General features: G+C 49.3%; 1 protein-coding gene across 2 annotated transcripts in view; it reads left to right on the forward strand.

The window, feature by feature from the left end:
- The first annotated feature begins 206 nt into the window (after positions 1–206).
- The window catches only part of SLCO4A1 (solute carrier organic anion transporter family member 4A1), a 28,615-nt gene continuing 9,874 nt past the window's right edge, over positions 207–18,947 (forward strand). Inside the window, exons 1-5 of one of the 2 annotated variants that reach the window (XM_055722881.1) lie at positions 207–261; positions 13,483–14,460; positions 15,538–15,628; positions 16,454–16,575; positions 16,882–16,993. In XM_055722881.1, the coding sequence (XP_055578856.1) occupies positions 13,635–14,460; positions 15,538–15,628; positions 16,454–16,575; positions 16,882–16,993 (1,151 nt within the window). In that variant the 5' untranslated portion in view covers positions 207–261; positions 13,483–13,634. Of the gene's footprint in view, positions 262–13,120; positions 13,172–13,482; positions 14,461–15,537; positions 15,629–16,453; positions 16,576–16,881; positions 16,994–18,947 lie in introns of those variants that run through there. The other variant, XM_005445023.3, reaches the window with a different exon arrangement.

An 18,947-nucleotide genomic window follows, 5' to 3' on the forward strand; every position in this document is an offset into this window, starting at 1 on the left:
TCCACTCCCACCTTCCCCCCCCCATCTCCCATCTCCCCCGTCCCTCGCCCCCCGCCCCCGGCCGTCCCTCGCCCCCCGCACCGCCTGCCTTACCCGCACTTTCGCTTTGCCCTCCGTTTCCCCGCCATTGGCCGGTTGCCCGCCGGCGTCCGCTGCCGATTGGAGGAAGCGCCCGTCCGTCAGGACAGGGTGCCCGCCCCGCGGCGCGGCGCGGGGAGCGCGGGGGCGGCGGCGAGCGGGCGGCGGCGGCGCGGGGCGCAGGTACCGCTACGGTGCGGGATGCGGGGGGCGCGGAGCGGGCACGCCGGGGGGAAGGGGGGGCTGCTCGGCCGAGCCCCCCCTCCCGCACACCCCCACGGCGGGACCTACCGGGCGGTGCCGCACGTGTCTGCGGGAGCGACGCGGGGAGCTCCGGGGAGGCGGGGATGGGCGCGGGGGGTGTTAAAGCCCCGGGATGGGGCTGGCGGCGAGGGTCGCGGCCGGGGTGAGCGGTGCGGGGCCCGGCGGCAGGCAGCGCTCCGGCCCCGGCGTGCGGGCTGTGGGGTGGGCTCGGGGGGCTGGTGGCAGGAGCGGGGGGTCCGTGCCGGGAAGAGCCCGTCTGGTGCCAAGTGGGGGAGGCGGGGAGAGGCACCAAAACAGTCACACTCCTTCAGATTTTCCATTTGCAAGACATCGCTGGTGATGCTTCACGACCGGTATTACTGTCTTGTAACTGAAATTGGTTAGGGCTGAATCACCGTGGTTTGGTTTTTTTTCCGTTTTTTTTTTTTTTTTTCCTTTTATCAAGACCTTGCCTTTCTATGGGGAATTAAAAAGATGCAGGGAAAAGGTGGGAAATAAGAAAAGCTAGTAAAGTGGCAGGGCAAAGTGATCCTTACAACAATTAGAAAGGATGCTGATGGTAAAATGGTCCCTGACTTGAGAGGGTGGGTAGGAACTGAAGTTGGAGAAGGAAGAGCTGGGATCACAGCACTTTCAGCACCTGACCTATATTCCTTTTACTAACCTATTTGTTCAGATGATACAAATCAAAACCAACGTTCTAATAAAAACGTGGTTTTTTGATTCTGAGAGCTCAAAAGGCACAAGCGGGCATTAATGACATGAGTTTCTTGTGTGAACATTTTATAGGCTGGTCGGTTTTACCAGGCAACACACTGCAAACATGAAGTTATCCCATTCTGGCACCTTTTTTTTTTTTTTTTTTTTTTGACTTCTGGGCTCCCACTTTCTGTCGTGCCACTTAGCTGTAAAAACACATATTAAATTAATATTTGAGGGGGGATGAACACAGAGGAGATCTTTAGAGAGGTATGCCGTGAGCGGTTGTAAACGTGAGAAAAAGAATGAAGAAATGATGAGACGGGGGGAGAGGGTTAGTCAAATAATGACAGGAAAAAAAATATTGTAGCTATTTATATGCAAAGAGGTCTAGTTTGCAGGCTACCGAAAATGATCGGAAGTGAAGCAGCAGCCCTGTGTAGCGGGCGAGTTGGGGGGACAGACCACAGCCACCTGCCCTGCTGTGACGTGCCAGAGCCACAATGGGCCACACCAGCCGGCCACAAGCCTGTCCAGGCGTGACAGTGTCCCCTGAAGCTCTGTGAAATAGCCACACCACTAATTCACCTTAACTTGCTCTACACGTGGGGAAAACCCACCAAGTGACAGTGGCGAAAAAGTTAAGCCTGACCCTGGGATGGTAAATGAGGTGGGAAGCAGCGATTCCTGCGAGGGCTAAATATCTTGGCCAGCAAAACCGGGAACTACCTGAGCAAGTGCTTACTAGGAATCCTTACGGAGATTAGAGATTTGCAGGCAAGTGGGAAGATGGGATCAGCCACTAACAAAAGAAATATCCACCGGCTTAGGGAGATCAGCATCCAGCTGCTCAGTGCCTCATGATTTCCAACCGTGAACTCCTCGAGGCAGCTTGAAGCTGGTTTTGAGTCTGTCTTTTGCAGCACGGACTGTGCTGGGGAGGATCCTGCTCTCCAGTTCGGGGCTTTATACCCCGCAGTAGCACAAAAAGGGAATCATGGCTCCGCTTTACTCTGCTTGTTTTGCTCAGTCCACCCCAAAAAGCATCACTGAGCACTTGTTTTGCTTTCCTTTATTTTAACTGAGCGTATCAAGCCCCACAACCTGCCTTTGCCTACGGGCTTGCTCCCAACCCACAGGAGAAGGTGCTCACGTGCCAAATTGCCAAATGTTCTGCTTTGCCATTTGGGTAAACCTCCCCTGGCCCCTTGAGCTGCTGCCTGTAAGTTGGTGACTCGGAGCCTGGGATATTCGCGTCTTGCAGAATCCCATTAATGCAACAGTGGACGGTGGAAAAGCTTTGCAAGACCCTGCAACTTCTTAGCAGAGCTGACAGCCTGTTGCTGGTGGGTTAGTGAGATGCTGAGCGGGATTTCAAGGGAAAGGCTGCCCCTTTGGATTTTATGCTTAATAACCCAAGGTCACTGTGTTAAAGCAGCGTGCAGGAGTTGTTCAGCGTGCGCAGGCTGTCTCGGCTGTGGGCTGCCCTGAAATGGGTCAGCGTTCTGGTCTTGGTTTCAATGGCTACCCTGAACTGTGTTGTGCTTCCCTTGCACGTTTGAAAAACATGTTATCTTGGCTGAGTGAGGGGCTGATCCTTGTGCAGAGAAGCAGAATCTGGGGGCGGTGACAGCCCAGAGCACGCTGGCAGGATCCGGGGCTGTGCCCGAAGGGTCGGTGGCAGCACGGCTCTCCCTGCCCCCAGGTTTCGGCAGGTTCCCCAGCTACCCCAACCCTCTCGAGATGCAAGAGCTGCTCCTACCCTGGAGCCACTCTCCTTTCCCTTTTCAAAACTGATTTATTGCTAGACCTCCCTACAATATAATTAGTTTTGTTCCGTCTTGGCCTTGAGTGACCTCCTGGTGCACGAGTGGTGATGCTGAACTGGAGGATTTGAGAACAAAGAGTTTCTGCAAACACTTTCTGGGAAAAATTCTCTGGGAGAGGTCAAGGACTTCATCTGGTTTATGAATCCCAGACAAAAGCATCCACCCTACTTTGGTAGCTGTGATGAGTGATTGTAGACAAGTGGGCCACTAACTTGAATAGATTTTGCATCAGACCCCTCATTGGTGCAGCAGAAAGCATGAGATGAGGCAGTGGAGTGTTTAATATTAATAGAGTAATGTTATTCTAACCTTAAATCTCTCTTCAGGCAGAAGTGCCCCTAAATCTAGGGTACTACTTACTGTGTTGCTGCTGTCAAAAATAATGTCATTCCACTTCTTAGACTGTAAATGAGCTTGAGCAATGGGAATATGTTAGTGGTGGGAAATACGCTATTGTTCGCCTCGTTTGGCAAAGTGCTGAGCCTTTCCAGAAGTTTTAGAAATTCTTGGAGCAGTGAAGGCACTAGTCCCATTTCTTCTCTTGTGCTGTTGCACTGACACGTGTATAGTTCCACTAAAACTGAATTTGATTGCTGTTGTTAATGGATAAAGTGTATTGCTGTATGGCATCAAAAATCTCTAGTCATTTGAATTCTCACAGCTTGGCTTGGTTGCTTCAAGAAGAAAATGCAATGCTGACAAGCTTTGTTTAACTGTCGTCCAGGGGTTTGAAGGAGTTAGGGACTCATTTTCATATTGAGAAAGCAAGACCAACCACTTTTCTCCATCCCCCCCCTCCCCCACCCCCCAAAAATACCTTGACTTTGCAATGTTCCTGGCTGGAAAAAATCCAAGAAAAAGTACTTTTTGGCACTTTTATAGCTATGGTTTCATATTTGTGAATTCAAGTGCCTTGGGTATGCTATGAGATAGGAGTTTGTTTTTCTAGATGGCATTAAGATATTAAAAAACAAAAAAGATTCTAGAGTTCCTAATAAATGATACCAACCCACAACACAAATAAAAAGTCCCCAAAACATCTGAAGGACATGGACTCTTTCAGATTTTCTGTTCTTTCATATCCTCTCCTTGGAAAACTGCATCAATCTTTGTAGCTTGTCATATAAATCAGATTTGAAAATGTAATTCAAGATTTGTTTTGCTTTAAAAGCCCCGTAGAAAACAGAAGCTCAGCCCTTGTCCTGGCTGCAAGCTGGAGCAGCTGCAAGGCTGCTCTGCTTTGCCTTAGCTGGAAGGGCTTGCTAACGCCTTCCCCCATGACTGATCTGATCCTGCGCCACTTCAGCATAATCCAGGATGGGGAAGATGCCATGGAGCTTTATGTTAGCATAAGAATTCCCCCAGAAAAGGGATTTCCTCACAGTGCTTTCAAAGCAACTTTATGGTTGTCTTTGTATTGCTGGGTGGATTCAGTCTCGTGGAGGATTTAGATCCTTCGAGCCAGATGTGGGTCTTGTTTACAACTGAATTAGCCTTTTCTGGAGTCCGCCATAACCTTGCTTGACCTGTGATCCCTTTGGTGTTGCGTATTTTCCTCTTATTTGGCAGCAAACCTTTGAAAGAGTTTTTTAAGATGCTGAAGAAACTGGATTAGAAGTGAAAAGTGGGCATCCAGCCTGTGGTCTACACTGACTACGTCTCCCATCTTCTTGTTTTAAAATAATTTAAAATTTAAAATATTGCCTTTTTTCAATTAAAAAAAAAAAAAAAGATTTCTTCGCCTACCACCACAAGCCAGCTGATTTTTATTGCCTTGAATTACCTTTTACTTTCTGTGAGCAACCTCAAGAACCCCGCTTGAATGCCTTGTGTGAGCAAACCCTGCTCACGAGTAAGCTGCAGTGGGTGGGATCAGGCCCATCATTTCTTAGAGTACCTTGATCACAAATCCACCCTCAGTGACCACGTTCAAGCTGATAACCAAGAGGGAGGTTATCCTGCCGTGCCCGTTTCTCCTGGCACCTTGCTGGGGGCTGTGGGATGCAGGCAAGTCCTCACCAAGGACAATTAAAAAGTTTCTGAGGCAGAAATGGAAACCCCGCTGTGCTGGTGGGTGGAAGCAGGGATCCCTTGAAGGCAGTTTGCAGATTTTTCAGGTGAATCTATCCTCTAGTGGCAGCTGTCTAAGGCCATGATTCCTTGCATGCGGGAAAAGGGGAGGTGGGGGTGGGTACAGAGTAGAAGCCATCACCCCATCGCACATGGACAGCGATCCCCTCTGAGTCGCAGCAGATGTTCTGCGTTGGCAACGGGCACGTTATCAGCCTGTTTATTCGTTTATCTCAGGAAGAAACACCATTTGGCAGCAATTTGCTGCCTGGCAGTAAGAACGAATGGCTGGTGAGAGGCGTGCGCGGCTTGCAAACCATGCGGTGCCTGTGCGTGCCCCTTCTCCATGCGTTAGCCTGTGCGTTGATGTGTGCGTATGGGGCTGCTGTTTCACACCGAGCTGGGTTTCTTACAGGGGCCTGTTAATGCAGAACGGTATTGCTCTAGCGTGCCAGCATCTCTCAAAGGAGTCGGTGAGGTCTCACCTCTTTCGGTCAGGGGGGATTTTTATTTACTTGGGTGCAGCCAGCCCTGGAAGGAGCGGGCAGCCGAGGACAGCACAGCCGAGGTATACCTGCCCATTGGCAGCCGGTTGTGCCTTGAGATTTTCAGTCCTTTCTAGACGAGCTGTTTGCTGTAACCGCTGGAGGAACCTGCAGCACAAGGGCTCGCTGCTGAAATATATCTGAGGTTTCTAAGGAAGGTGTTGTTTCAGCTTGGCTTCTCCTGCCCATCCTTGGTGGCAGTGGTCAGCAGCCCTGCATACTGCCAGCGTGCTGATCTCATCCCTTCTGGGTTTGGGTTCCTACCCTTGCTGTCACTGTAGCTTGTGGTTATGGTACTGGTTTGGGATTTTTGTGTTCAACAGTGAAGTCACCCCTTTGAAAGTGCCCATCGTTTCCCCTTGATTACACAATAGGGACATGCCTTCTTCAAAGAAATCCCAAAATATACGATGATGTTTCAAGATCTAGGGTGTTGCATGATCACATGCAAATTAACGGCAAGCTGATGTGTTTTTTCTAAGTGGATGAAATGCGATGAAGGATGGGGCTTTTGTTTAGCTCCTCTTTGCAGGGCAGGTGGGGGAGTACTTGGTGTTGGGAAACTTAGAGGCTGCAAGTACCATCAGACATCCTACAGCTGCATGAGCCGGGGCACTGATCTTGTCCGAACTCCCTTGTACCACGTCAGGTTTGTGCTGAAAGGGTTAATTTTTGCACCATCTGGCTTTGTGCTAGATCAAATAGTGTTTGTGTTGTGGTAGCCAATGTGAGGCCAGAATAAGCTCGGGGTAATATGCTTGGCTAATCCAACAGAAATATGATTATGTGCCTGTTCTTGCTACAGATCATATCTGCAGTAATGTGTGATTTAGTGACACACCAAATAGTGATTGTGGAGACATGGGAGAGGGCTTGAGGGCTGCAACACCTCCCCTGTGCAGACAGGCGGAGAGAGCTGGTGGGGCTCAGCCTGGAGAAGGCTCTGGGGAGACCTTACAGCACCTGCCAGTACCTAAAGGGGCTGACAAGAAGCTGGAGAGGGGCATCTACGAGGGCCTGTAGCGACAGGACAAGGGGGAACGGCATTAAACTGAAAGGGTAGGTTTGGATTAGATATAAGGAAGAAATTCTTCCCTGTGAGGGCGGCGAGGCACTGGCACAGGCTGCCCAGAGCAGCTGGGGGTGCCCCGTCCCTGGCAGGGTTCAGGGCCGGGCTGGACGGGGCTGGGGGCAACCTGGGCTGGTGGGAGGGGTCCCTGCTCAGGGCAGAGGGGTGGGACTGGATGGTCTTTACAATTCTTTCCGACCCAAACCATTCTAGGATTCTATGGCTTGAGGGCTGTAGATAACCTGAATGTGATGATCTCCTTGCAGCGGGCAACAGAGACACAATAGGAATGTCTAACTCAAATTAGGTACTTAACTTTAAACAAGTAATTAAGAGAGAGAAATCCCAGTCTTAATGCAGGATGACTTCCTAGGGAGTCACCTGTGACGTAGAAATCAGGGTCATTTAACTTTGCATTTTGCATGCTGTAGTGACTTCCTAGGTGCTAATCTGAGGTTAAGTGAAAATGAACAGCTGGAGTTGTACCGTATTTTGCAAAATGTCCTGTTTCAAGCAGCAAGTTCATTGAAGTGCTGTCTGGGAGGCTGCGCTGTTCCTGTGCTTGGCAGGAATCTCAAGACTAATACCTAAGAGGATTAGAGGGCATCGCTGAACGTTAAACAAGATCCAGGCTAAGCGGTCTGCACCATTGAGTTTGTGCTCCAGGGGCTGTGCAGGGAAGCTGTTACTTGCTGATCTGGAAAAAGAGTGGGCTTGTGTGGGAAACGCTCTTCCCTCAGCTGAATCCTTCCTGTAGTTTCTGTGTCCCTCAGGCCTGACGCAGTGTTTCCACCCTCTGCCCATCTCACGGGCTCATGTGCCCTTGTGCTCGCTGAGGATGCCAACTGTTGCAGGGGATGCTGATGATCAGCAAGTTTCTTCTTCTGTGATGCATTTAGCTCTTCTCATGTGCTCCCTTCAGCTCTGTGTTGTCTGGTTGGAGAGGGAAAGGGGTGGGCATCCAGCCCACCAACGTAGGGTTGAGCTGGAGAATTTGTCATAGAAACCTCAAGCTAAAGGCTGTTGTTGGCTGCTGGAGCAGTATGACCTTGTGGTACGTGATTTCCCCCTGAAAATCCACTTACTGTGCAGAAGAGGGGTTGGAAGGCAACCTTGTCTCAGGAAAAAGTGAAGTACTAGGTAATTTGGATGTTGATCTCCAACCCCCTTTGTGGAAAGGATACATGGAGGCTGTGCCCCCTGCAACATCCCTCCCTTTGCAGCATGGCAGCGTGCCCCAGGGTTTCGTATAGATTTCTTCCCATGCTATGGCAGGAATCAGGGTTTTAAGGTTTGTATTTCATCTCCAAATATTGATCTATTTGATTGATTTGAAAGGAAAAAGGCATTAAGACCCCCTGAGGGAATGGTGCCTCGCAGTCTGCACTAGCACAGGCATGGCAGGTGTTCTAAGGAAAAAGAATGAGTGTGGAAATGTGCGCGTTTCTTTAGGTGTGTGGAATGGTTGACAGTAGAAAGGAGGGTAGTGGTCCGAGTTAGGGTATAAATAGTCCTGACTCCAAGCACAATTGTGTTTCTGCTTTTGCTCTTATGATCAAGCCAAAAATGGATTCCTGATACCCTGCAAGAGGAGTGCAGCTTGGTGTACTGCATGAATCGGTCATTCAGTGGAAGTTAAAAAAAAAAAAAAAAAAAAAAAAGCCAGATGAAGGAGGTATCTCAATGAAAAGGCTGTTATCCAGCAGTGATGCAAGAGAAAAGCCTGTGAAAAGGCTTTGCTGCTCCAGCAATGACTGTTGCCCTCTGTTTAGGAGAAGGATGCAGAAATTTTATCAGCACACCACCTACAGTGGAAGGGCCTCATGTTATTTGTGCCAAATCCATCTTTTTGTGGTAAGGCTTCCACAGAGTTTCATGGTATCATTTCCTCTGGATTTCCCTTTTTTGTTTTTGCCTTCATAGTGATGAAACCAGGGGTATGAAAAAGACTAAGTTCTCTTTTGAGAAGAAATGATGAAGAGATAGAAAAAGTGAACCATGGTAGATGACAGCATTATTCTGTTATATTTACCCTGTAGTCAGCATCCTTGCATTGTGTAACACAGGATGTTGCATTTTTTGGCATTTTTATTGCTTCTATCTTTAGAAGCAGCAAAGAATTGTGTCTTGTATTCTTCATTTGGGTTTTGCTCACTTTGTTTTATATATCATAGAGGTTTTGCCTGAATCTGTATCTTCTGCATGGCAACAAAGAAGGGATAGCTATAGGAACTAACTGGTAATTGGGAAAAGCTGACTAATGGCTCATGCAGAAACGTTATCCTGAATATTGAATGCCCTTAAACAGGTTGTAAGAATCTAAATGATGGAAAATAACGCCATGCTGTGGGCAAGACTAGATGTTGGGAAAGTGCTGGTGGTGTGTCCGTGTTGGAAGAGGCACAGAGACACCAGCTCTGTGGGCAGTAACAGTGGCTGGAGAGCACGGTGCTGTGCCAGCGCGAAAGCCTTCTCACTGTTCATCAAACTTATGGGTAGGAAAAAGATGTTAAAGCAAGAGTGACATGAGGGAGAGGGAGCTGGGTATTATAGCATAAAAGAACCTTTTGTCTTGTTAATCTTTTGCTATGACAAAATATAGCAGTCCAGTTAAATCTGCTTTGTGCGTTGGAGCTGCAGGTTTTTAAAGATGGTCTAAGGCAGCTGCAGCCAATTGTATTTGCACAGATAAGCTGGAACAAATAAGTAAGCACAGAAAATCTGGGTAGATTTATCTTCAAAGCATTTTCAAACAGCTAATTGAAAATTATCCAAGCCACCTTCCTGATTTCTCGCATATTATTGCATTAATTTGCTGGCGAATGGGAAGTGCTTGGAAAACACAGAAAGGATTTGTGAGTGCTAAGCTTTACTACTTGGAATTTATTTAATTATAAATGTGTACTTGCTCATGTGATAATTTAAAGCCAATTTCTACTGCTGCCTTCCATGCTTCAGACTCCAGTGGGACTAAGCACACAAACCCACGTCTCCAACATGAGGGGTGGGCCAGGGCATTGCCGCTGCCCCCTGCACTTCAGCTGGCCCTGCAGCACTGCTGGCGAGCACAGGAGCACAGTGTTGGGTGCATGGCCAGCTGCCTGCTCCTTAGGTGTGTTTCTCATTCCTGAAACGTTTCCATGTGTGCAGGACAATGGCGTTCCTGTAGGAATTGCTTACAAAAGGCTCCAGGCTGGTCCCGAGGCTGCTCCTGGCAACAGCAGCATCCTCTGTATTGCTGAACCAAAGGGATGCTTTTTAAAAGCATGCTAAAAAATGCAAGGTTCACACTTTGTGTGAGATGGCTAAAGTTCCTCAGCTGCCAGGAAAACAACTCAATGTTGCACATGAACAACCTGATCACCCCATGCTTTATCTCCCTTTAACTGAACCAGCACCCTGAGGACAAGCCCTGTTCACAGGACTGGGACGTGGGTTTATCTCACTTCTGGGAGACTTCCTCACTCCTAAACCAGCAAGTGGATTACACTTGATCCATAGGGTGTTTATCAGCCATGACAGAAGTAATACTGATAATCCACTGATGCCAAACTACCCAAGAAAAATTTAGAATGAGAAATTAAATGTACAAACCTAGATGAATTTGTCCCTTTCTGGAGTAACATGATCTTGCTACTGGGATGTGGACTTTCCCAAATTCAACATTATTTGTTTGGCGAGGTTGGGCTGACTCACGTGTCAAGGAGAATAACTGAGGCTGCCCCGCGCAGCCACCAAGCATTGCCGGGGGCTGCTCCTCCCTGGTTTGCAGTACACTTTCTCATCATTTTTAATCCCTCATTCCTTTTCCTTAGCAAATATCTCCATGTGTGCCATAGAATTGAAAAAATGATTAAGTCTGCTCATAAACCGTAAACCGTGCTCAGCTATGGAAAGCAGAAGTTATGAATAGATGTTATTTGCCACAATAATGCCCTATAAAAGTCAAGAACCATAGAATAAAAGGGAAGATTAACTATTATTGGGCATGCTTCAGCAAATAGGATTATTTTGCATGTCAGTTATGAGTTAATTTGTAACATTAATCTAATCACAGTCCTTGGCGGAGACACTGTGACTGGTCCTGTGACTTTTTAAATGATCACCTGATGAAAAGCTTGTAAGTTTTACTATTGATTTAATGCTAAGTATTGGGGAGGGGGGTAGTCTACAGATTTCATCACGAAATACAAATCATACACTTCCATTGCCTTGCTACTTTTGTTGTGTTGACGTGGTGATGTTGGCAGTCTGGAAGCAGCTGCACAGTGAGAAAAAAAAAAGAGTTAAAATCTTGCAGCAAAATGAGTAAATCTATAGCTGTGAGATAATAGCATTGGGACTGATTCAATGTAAGCAAGAAATCACCAGCTGAGTCATTAAAAAGAGAGATGAATGGGAAGCAATAAATGGATGGCTTAGATGAATAAGAATGATTAGGAAATGCGTGAAGTTGGTTGGGTTTTTTTCCCTAAAGATTGTATTTTGTCCTCTGAAGTGCCATATGGCTCCTCTGAAAGTGAACATTCCCAGTGGATGTGTCACTGCCAGTTTATAAATACTTTGGGGTGAGAAGAGCCTGGTGGACAGCAGCGAGCAGGGGTAGGCTTCCAGCCCACAGCACATGGGCACAAGTCGTTAGCCCAGGGCCATCGGGGAGGTGGCCAGGACGTGGGCTCTGGGGGCAGAGAAGGCTTCTGTGTGTGGGGAAACATCTGCTGCTTGGGGGAGAGGCTGGCTGATTTCTTGGAAATGTTTCACCCTGTGTTTGCTGTTAAGTAGAGCTTGGAGGTGACCAAAGCTGAAGGGGAGGATGGTGTGACCACCTGGTTTTCAAGGAGTTTTCTTCTGCTTCAAGGAGAAAAAAACTTTAATGAAAAGATGTAGTCTCTTTCCTGACCCATGAAATAGCAAAATATCAATATATGTTCATGAAGTGTCAAGGGAGATATCCCAGTGCTGGTAAAGAGGCAGTAGGATTGTTTCCTCCAGGGTCAAGGTGTGCCACTTTGGGAGCCTTTGGCTCCTGCTCTCAGCAGCTAACTCACAGAGGTGGGCTTTTTCGGTCTGCAGAAATCCGTGATAGCAAACTCAGTCCCCAGCCAAGCAACCTTCTTTACAGGCTCAGTCAAATGTAATGTCAGGCTTATGTTTGATAAGGAAAGCGTGCAGCTGAAGTCACCCAGCTGCTGTGCAGGAGGCACGGTTGATTTACACGAACGTGAACATTTCCACCCCTTAGAGCCTGATCCAGTACTTGATAATCACTTCTGACCTTAATAAAGTTGGAGTGCTAAACCAGTCTTATTTATTGTTTCCAATATTGCATCCAAAGACAAGGAAACAGATTTAAAGCTCTAAGAGTCATAAGAACATTGGAGGGACAAAAAAGTGGAAAAAATACAGCCTTGCTTCCAAGGCATTAACTTTTTTGTGCCAACACATTGCAACAGTCTGTCTCTGCAGCAAAATTTCAATCCCTGCAGTTAGTGTTTTGCATTTACACATCAAAGTTACCCTGTGCTGCATTCGGCCAGCTAAAGTAGAAGTTACCTGAAGGAGTCTAGGGTGGACCTGGCAAGCAGTGCCCCTCTGGCTGCCAGCTCCCCCTGCCCCTGCGCTGTCATCAAATTCCTACTAAAATCTGGACCCTGGAATATTCTGCACACTCCGTTCCCCAGACAGGGTAATTGAGATGGAATTATTTGCCAACAAAAGGTGGGTCCTATTTGTTTAACTTGCCTTAAGGACCAGACCTGGCTGTTTAAAATTTGCTTACGTGTGTGGTCAGCCCTCTGCCCTTCTGGGGTGGGAGCAGGACCTTAGTGCTGCTCTGAGCATCACGTTCTGCCAAGTCCTCCTGCCCTGGCACCAGCAAGAGCTGCCAGTACAGGGCAGCGCGCTGGTGCTCGTGCACGTGATTACCTACCAGCCAAATGTCAGTAAGTTTTTCCAGAAACACACAGGTGAGTATTCACTTCTTCACCAAAGGCTGCAATATTCCCCGGTTACAACCATCTGAACACAGTTCACTTTATTGGGGAAACAAATGCCCTTTTGTCCTGTTCCCTGCTGATGAGGCTGATCGATCTCTCAAAAGTTTTTATAGGAACGTCTTGAACTGATAGTGGCAAAAAAATACTGGGAAATACAGGATGCTTTGAGGCTGCTCTCTAAGAAAACAGTGCTTGCCGCGCATTTGTTGTGAATTGAAGACCTCTGTTCAAGGGAGAACCTTACTGTTTTCATCATTTGTATTTCAGCCAAGGCATTTGAGAAAACATACCCTCGGTTGCTGGCACGATCAGGTGCTGCAGTACACCGGAGCCGGTTGGGAGAAGGCAGTCTGCATCAGTAATCAGGTTAGAGTCAGCTGCCTCTGCCCTCCAGCTCGCTCTGAAATGGCACGTAGTCTAATTAGTTGTAGAAAGGATTTTACTGAATAGCTGTAAACAGATCCGAGGGCTTGGAATAAAATCAATCTGACTGTGGAAACTTTTCAGGATAATTATAAACTATTATTGGCAGAGTGTGAAAGAGAGACCAAAGGACTTTTAGCAGTGGGAAACTTGTAGCTGTGCACGGTGTTCTCTGCGGGGGGAAGGAGAGGGACGGAGGTGAGGGTCTTGCTGTCGAACCAGGGGCTTCTTGAGAGGAGGGCTAAGGGGCTTCAGATGGCAGGGAGACTGCCTTTAGAGGTGGTTGTTTGGGGTTTTTTTTAGTGCTCTGGAATGTTTTGTTCTTTTCTATAATGTTCATGTTGCCCCGATAACCGAGGTACCAAGGTACCCCATGGTGGAGGGTATGCAGCCAGCTGAACTGCACAGCGGCGTGCTAATACTTCATGAAAAAAGCAAACAGAAAAAGAAAGGAGCAGGTTTTGAGCATGGTTCTATAAAAGGCACATGTGAAAATTCTCTCTTTACAGATCAGAGCGGTCCTGGCTCAGACCTTCACCATCTCCCTACGGATGTGAGCGCCGAAAATTGCATCTCCCGGATCAGCAGGTCCTCACCGCCCCACAAAGCCATCCTGGCCACCAGCCCCACCTCGACCTGCCAAGGCTCCGTGTTCCCCTTCATGGCAATGCCACAGAATTCAACTGCAGAGAATGGCTTTTGTTTTGCTCAGACACTCGACTTCTCCTGCCCATCCCCTCCTCCCTGCAAGCCCGGCCGGACCTTCGATGCCTCAAGCGGGCGGGAGCCCCGCGGCACTGCACTGAGCAACGGCACCGCATCCTCCGGCGCACGCAGCCCTGCCGACTCGTGCGCCGAGCCCCTCTGCTCCGCCACCCCAGGGGACGAGGAGACCCAGTTCAACGAAGGGATTAAATATGTGTCGGCCGAAGGGGAGGAACTGGCGTGTGGCTGGGGGGGGTTCACCCCCAGATGCTTGCAGCTCTGTAACACCTCTAAGGGCGTCTTGTTCTTCCTCTGTGTGGCCTCCTTCCTGCAAGGCATGACAGTGAACGGCTTCATCAACACGGTCATCACTTCCATCGAGCGACGCTTCGACCTCCGTAGCTACCAGAGCGGGCTGATCGCCAGCTCCTACGACATCGCGGCATGCGTCTGCTTGACCTTCGTCAGCTATTTTGGAGGAAACGGCCACAAACCGCGATGGCTGGGCTGGGGCGTGCTGGTCATGGGCTTGGGCTCCCTACTCTTCGCCTTGCCCCACTTCACCACGGGACAGTACGAGGCACATTCGGCGGCGGAGGTGGGCGTCTGTGGGGGAAACCAGAGCCTGCCCTGTGCCCAGGCTGCCTCCAGCCTCTCCAGCTACAGGTTCGTCTTCATGCTGGGGCAGTTCCTGCACGGGATGGGAGCCACGCCACTCTACACACTCGGCGTCACCTATTTAGATGAAAACGTCAAGACTAACTACTCCCCTGTGTACATTGGTGAGTTGAGCTGGAGGGGCAGCTGGAGCCCGTGAGCCGGGCGATGGGCAGGAGAGCTGCTCCGTCTGCCTCGGCACCGGACAGGGCACACTGAGCAGCTGTAGGAGAGGTGCTCCCAGTCTTTTGTTCCTGATAATGGACAAGGTGGTAATCAGAGGGAAGAGGCAGCTGTTGGGGAGGTTTTGATTATTTACAGGCAGGAGCTGTTAAGTGCAGCTGGGTGTTTTCCCCCCCCACAAGCCATGCCTCGCAGATCAGGGGGTGCCTCCGGCTCCCAGCACGGGGCCAGCTGGAGAGAGCCCCACAGCCTGCCCCAGTGCATGGCATTAGCATCTCTGGCAAACAGCCATGAGGCCATACTCAGTCCATGCAAGGGGGCATCACCCCTTAGTGCCACAGCACAGCAGGGACAGTCGCTGGGCTGCTCAGGTGCTGCTGGTGCAAAGCACAGCTAAGAGGCTGGGCTCGCTCCTCTGCTCTCTGTCGCTGATCGCTTAGCAATTGCCAAATGCTTGCAGTCCTATTTGGTGAAAATACTAAAAGGGACAACCTTTTAGCAATTCCAAAATTTAGCAGTCTGCCCATGCTGTTGGATCAGAAGGCTGGGCAAGGAGAGGAGGAGATCAGCAAGCGGATGATCTCTCCACAGCAGCAAACCAGAATAAGTGCCAGTGGTGCCATGATTAGCACAGACCCCTCTGCTGTCTATAATCCATTGCATATTGTCAGCGGGTCATGCCGGCGGTCAGGATGTGGCAGCGGGGCCAGCTACAACCCCGCTAAATATGGTTTTCCACTGAATCAATTTTGCCTGCCCTATGCTATAAAAGTTCCCAGGATGGATGCAGAAGTTTCCCTGGGACATAAATGGGAGATGAAACTTGTTAAAACTGTCTGGCTTTGTTTCTCAGTGGCTTAGGGAGAGGGGGACGGGGCGACAGGAGGCTGAGCATCCTGGATCCGGGAGGGAACTGGGCTGCTGCGGTGGGGCGGAGGATGCTGGGCACCAGCAGCTCTCCACAGCATCCCTGGCTGAAGCGCTGCTATTTGTCTCACACTGCTTGTTTTCCCTTTCAGCTGTTTTCTACACTGCTGCAATCCTTGGGCCTGCAGCGGGTTATCTGGTAGGAGGAATGTTTCTAAATATTTATACTGAAATTGGCAGAGAGTAAGTTGCTAAAAAATAATCTTGTTCCTTTTCCTTTATGCTATATGTTTCCTTTGGGCTAAAAAAAAAACAATCTGGAGAAATGACCCGGTGGCTGGGTGGAAACGTGCCCATGGCATTGAGCGGTGTTTCTGCGGGGGGGCTGAGGCTGGAAGGGTGGCTTGCATTAGCGCTGTTTCTAGAAGAAAATTGCTGACGAACCTGTCAGCTTAAATCCTTCCTCACGCTGCACTGCCTGTGCTAATGAGGCTATGAGCAGCAGGTGAATTGTTTGAATGAGTTCCCTGATGAGGCAACGCTACCAGCAGTGCTGCTCATCCTCCCGGTCATCCAGCCAGGATGCTTAGTCCCTCCTTCCCTTTTAGTTTTTGTAATTTATCCTGAACTCCTTACAGGCTCTTTGGCAGATGGATGGGTTGAAAAGGGGGAGTGGGTTTCCAGGGGAAGGAGTGGGTTATGTCCACCAGTTTTCTGGCAAAGGGTGGCTCTGGGGTGAAACAAGGATTGTAGCAACCCCCAAAGCACAAATGAAATGGGGAGAAGCAAATATGCAAGATGGAGATTAAAGGGGAATTAAAGGATGTAATTTCCCAGGCTCGTTGAGTGCGGTGCTCTCTGGTAAGGCAGGCAGTGCTGCGGTGTGGCGGGGGTGGTGGTGGATGTGGCATCCCCAGCAGATCACCATGGGAGAGGCCAGAGCTCAGTTTCCTTCGCTGACGTCCCCCCCCATGTCCCCCGCCAGCTCAGTGAGAGGCATGCCGAGCTGTCCCGCTCCGTTCCAAACCGCCACCTCTCTCCCTTGTGTCCTTTGGCTGTTTCTTACAGGATCGACATCACCCCGGAGAACACGCTGTGGGTGGGAGCATGGTGGATCGGCTTCCTCGGGGCCGGAGCAGCCTCCCTCCTCATCTCCATCCCCATCCTGGGGTACCCCCACCGCCTCCCAGGTACACGCTGCGGGAATCGGGGCTGGGACTGCACGGTGCTGACACACACCTTGGGGCTGGCATCCTTGCGCGTGTGTGTGGCTGGGGACGCAGGGTAGAGAAAGAGCTTCCAGGGCTTATATTTTAATTCCTACATGGATTTCACCCCTGCAGCTTTCCAGCTGCCTCCTTCCCTGCTCCTGCCTTGCAGCCATTGGCAGAGGGAGGATGTTGCGTTGCATTTTCACGCTGCAAATCCACCACTTGGGTGGCATCCGTATCTCATGTCTCACATGCTCCTCGTTCCCATTTGCCTCTCATTTTCAGGATCCCAGCGGTATATCGTTATGAGGGTGTCAGAGGCTCATCAGCTAAAGGATGGGAGCCACAAAAAAGCATCGGATCCAGACTTTGGGAAAACAGTTAAAGATCTGCCTCGGTGAGAAAACTGCCCCATGCCTGAGGTTCAGGGAGCCCTCCCCAGGGGCGGGAGCAGTGGGCCCAAACTGAGCTTGCTTTCTGTGATGCTAGCTAAAAGATTTTGCCCATCTTCAAAGATAGCAATGATGCTTCCTTGCAGGGGAAGTTGCAAAGTGCCTGGTCCTGTCAGTGGCTGGGAGCTCTCAGCAAATGGGCTGAACAAGAAATTGTGCTGGGGACCGTGTGGGAGAGCAGGGGACAAGTGGCTGGTCCTGTCCGTGTTTTTCAGAAGCTCACGTCCACGTGTGAAGATCCACCTGCAGTCATATGCAGCGTGTGGAGTTTCACAGAGTGGCTTGGTGCCAGCCTTCCAGTGGCAGGAGATGCACAGGCAATGCCCCCCATGCCCTCTCCCCAGCAGCATTAGTTCCTCCAGTCTGCTTGTGTCTGGCTTCACCTGGCCCAGTCAGGTGTTGTCCAGGGTCCTCTCCTCTCCTCCTCCATCTCCATCCCCATCCCTTCAGGGCTTTGCTTCCTTTATTTTTCCTTTTGTTAGATCCCTGTTTTCTCCTTTTAATGAGAAGAGAGGAAACAAAACTCACAGCTCTTACAGCTCCATTCCAAATCCAGGGAACAAGATATCCTGCACTGTAGCTTTCAGTTCCCTTTGTCTTTTATTCTTAGTTTCCTTTTTTTTTTTAATGTTGCCTTTGCATCTTCCAGCCACCTTTTATGCGTAACTATTTCTTATCTCTCCTGCAAAGCAGTGACAGAGCAGTGTGCTTCATCTCAGGGCTGCTGCTTGGCTGGGCTGTGGGCGAGCGTGCTGGCACCAGGGGCGGGTTGGTAGGAAATGGTTTAAAGGGATCCTGGGTAGGAACATGCGAGTGGCCAAAATAAAATGCGGTCTTTTAACCTGGAAATATTTGCTGTGGATCTTTGAAATCTTTTGTGGTTTGGGTTTTGGGGTTTTTTTTGTGTGTGTGTGTTGAGTTTATATTTAAATGGAGGGCAGGGGGTGAGGTGCCACTTTATTTGCAGCTTGTGTTTAGCTGGTGTGCAAGCTTTGGATGTTGCAGAGATACCTGGGTACCAATCCCTTTTGGAGCTCATAGTCAATAAGGGGATTTTTCTTTTTTGTATTTCTCCCAGGATCTTTTTGAGGAAGGAGTTTGCATCCATGTGTGATGGCTGCCCCATGCAAAGGCAAACATTCGGTGTTGCCAAACCCCGTGCTGCTGCCAGCAGTTACGTCTGAACTTGGGTTGGGGTATTTGCCTTTGTGCTGGCAGAGGGGGATTGAAGCAGGTGCTCGTTACGGGGCTTTTCAGCAGCAGTCAGCCTGTGTTGGGTCAATGCAACTACTCACACTGGTTTGAAATTCTTGGAGACTTTGTAGGAAGTTTACCAGGGGTTAAGGCAGCTTTACGAAGAATATTACGTTGAACAGATTTCAGTACTGTTATTAAATGGCATTCTTGACTGGGTGCCATCTTCCGAGGTCATGGCTTATTCTCCACACGGAAATTAAATTCAAAACCTGCATTTAAATAATGATAAGGTTATGACTAAAACCAACACAAACAGGGTAGCAGAGAGGGATGAAATCCAGTGGTTGATGCTGTTCTTGCCTATCTGGAGCAAAGCTCCCACTGTTTCTCAGTGAGGACTGGCTGACTGCAGGTACGGAGGCAGTCCTCCTCCGGGAGCATCTTCTTTCACCCCTCATTCCTGAAGAACAAATACCTAAAGGTGGGCAACTCACATCAAACAGTTCAGATCAGTCCAGTCCTTAGTGTGCTTTTCGTTTGAAAGCAAAAACCTAACAGACTTTTGTGTTCCCTGGTTTTGATTATTAAAAGGGAAGTGCCTTAAAGGCTTGCTATTCTGGAAGCCTGCATTAAAAAGGAGATCACATCTGCGCGTGCAGCTCTTGGGGACACGTGGACCAGGCTGGGGAGCAAGGCCAGAGG

Source organism: Falco cherrug, chromosome 10, assembly GCF_023634085.1.
Source record: "Falco cherrug isolate bFalChe1 chromosome 10, bFalChe1.pri, whole genome shotgun sequence".
Taxonomy (NCBI): domain Eukaryota; kingdom Metazoa; phylum Chordata; class Aves; order Falconiformes; family Falconidae; genus Falco; species Falco cherrug.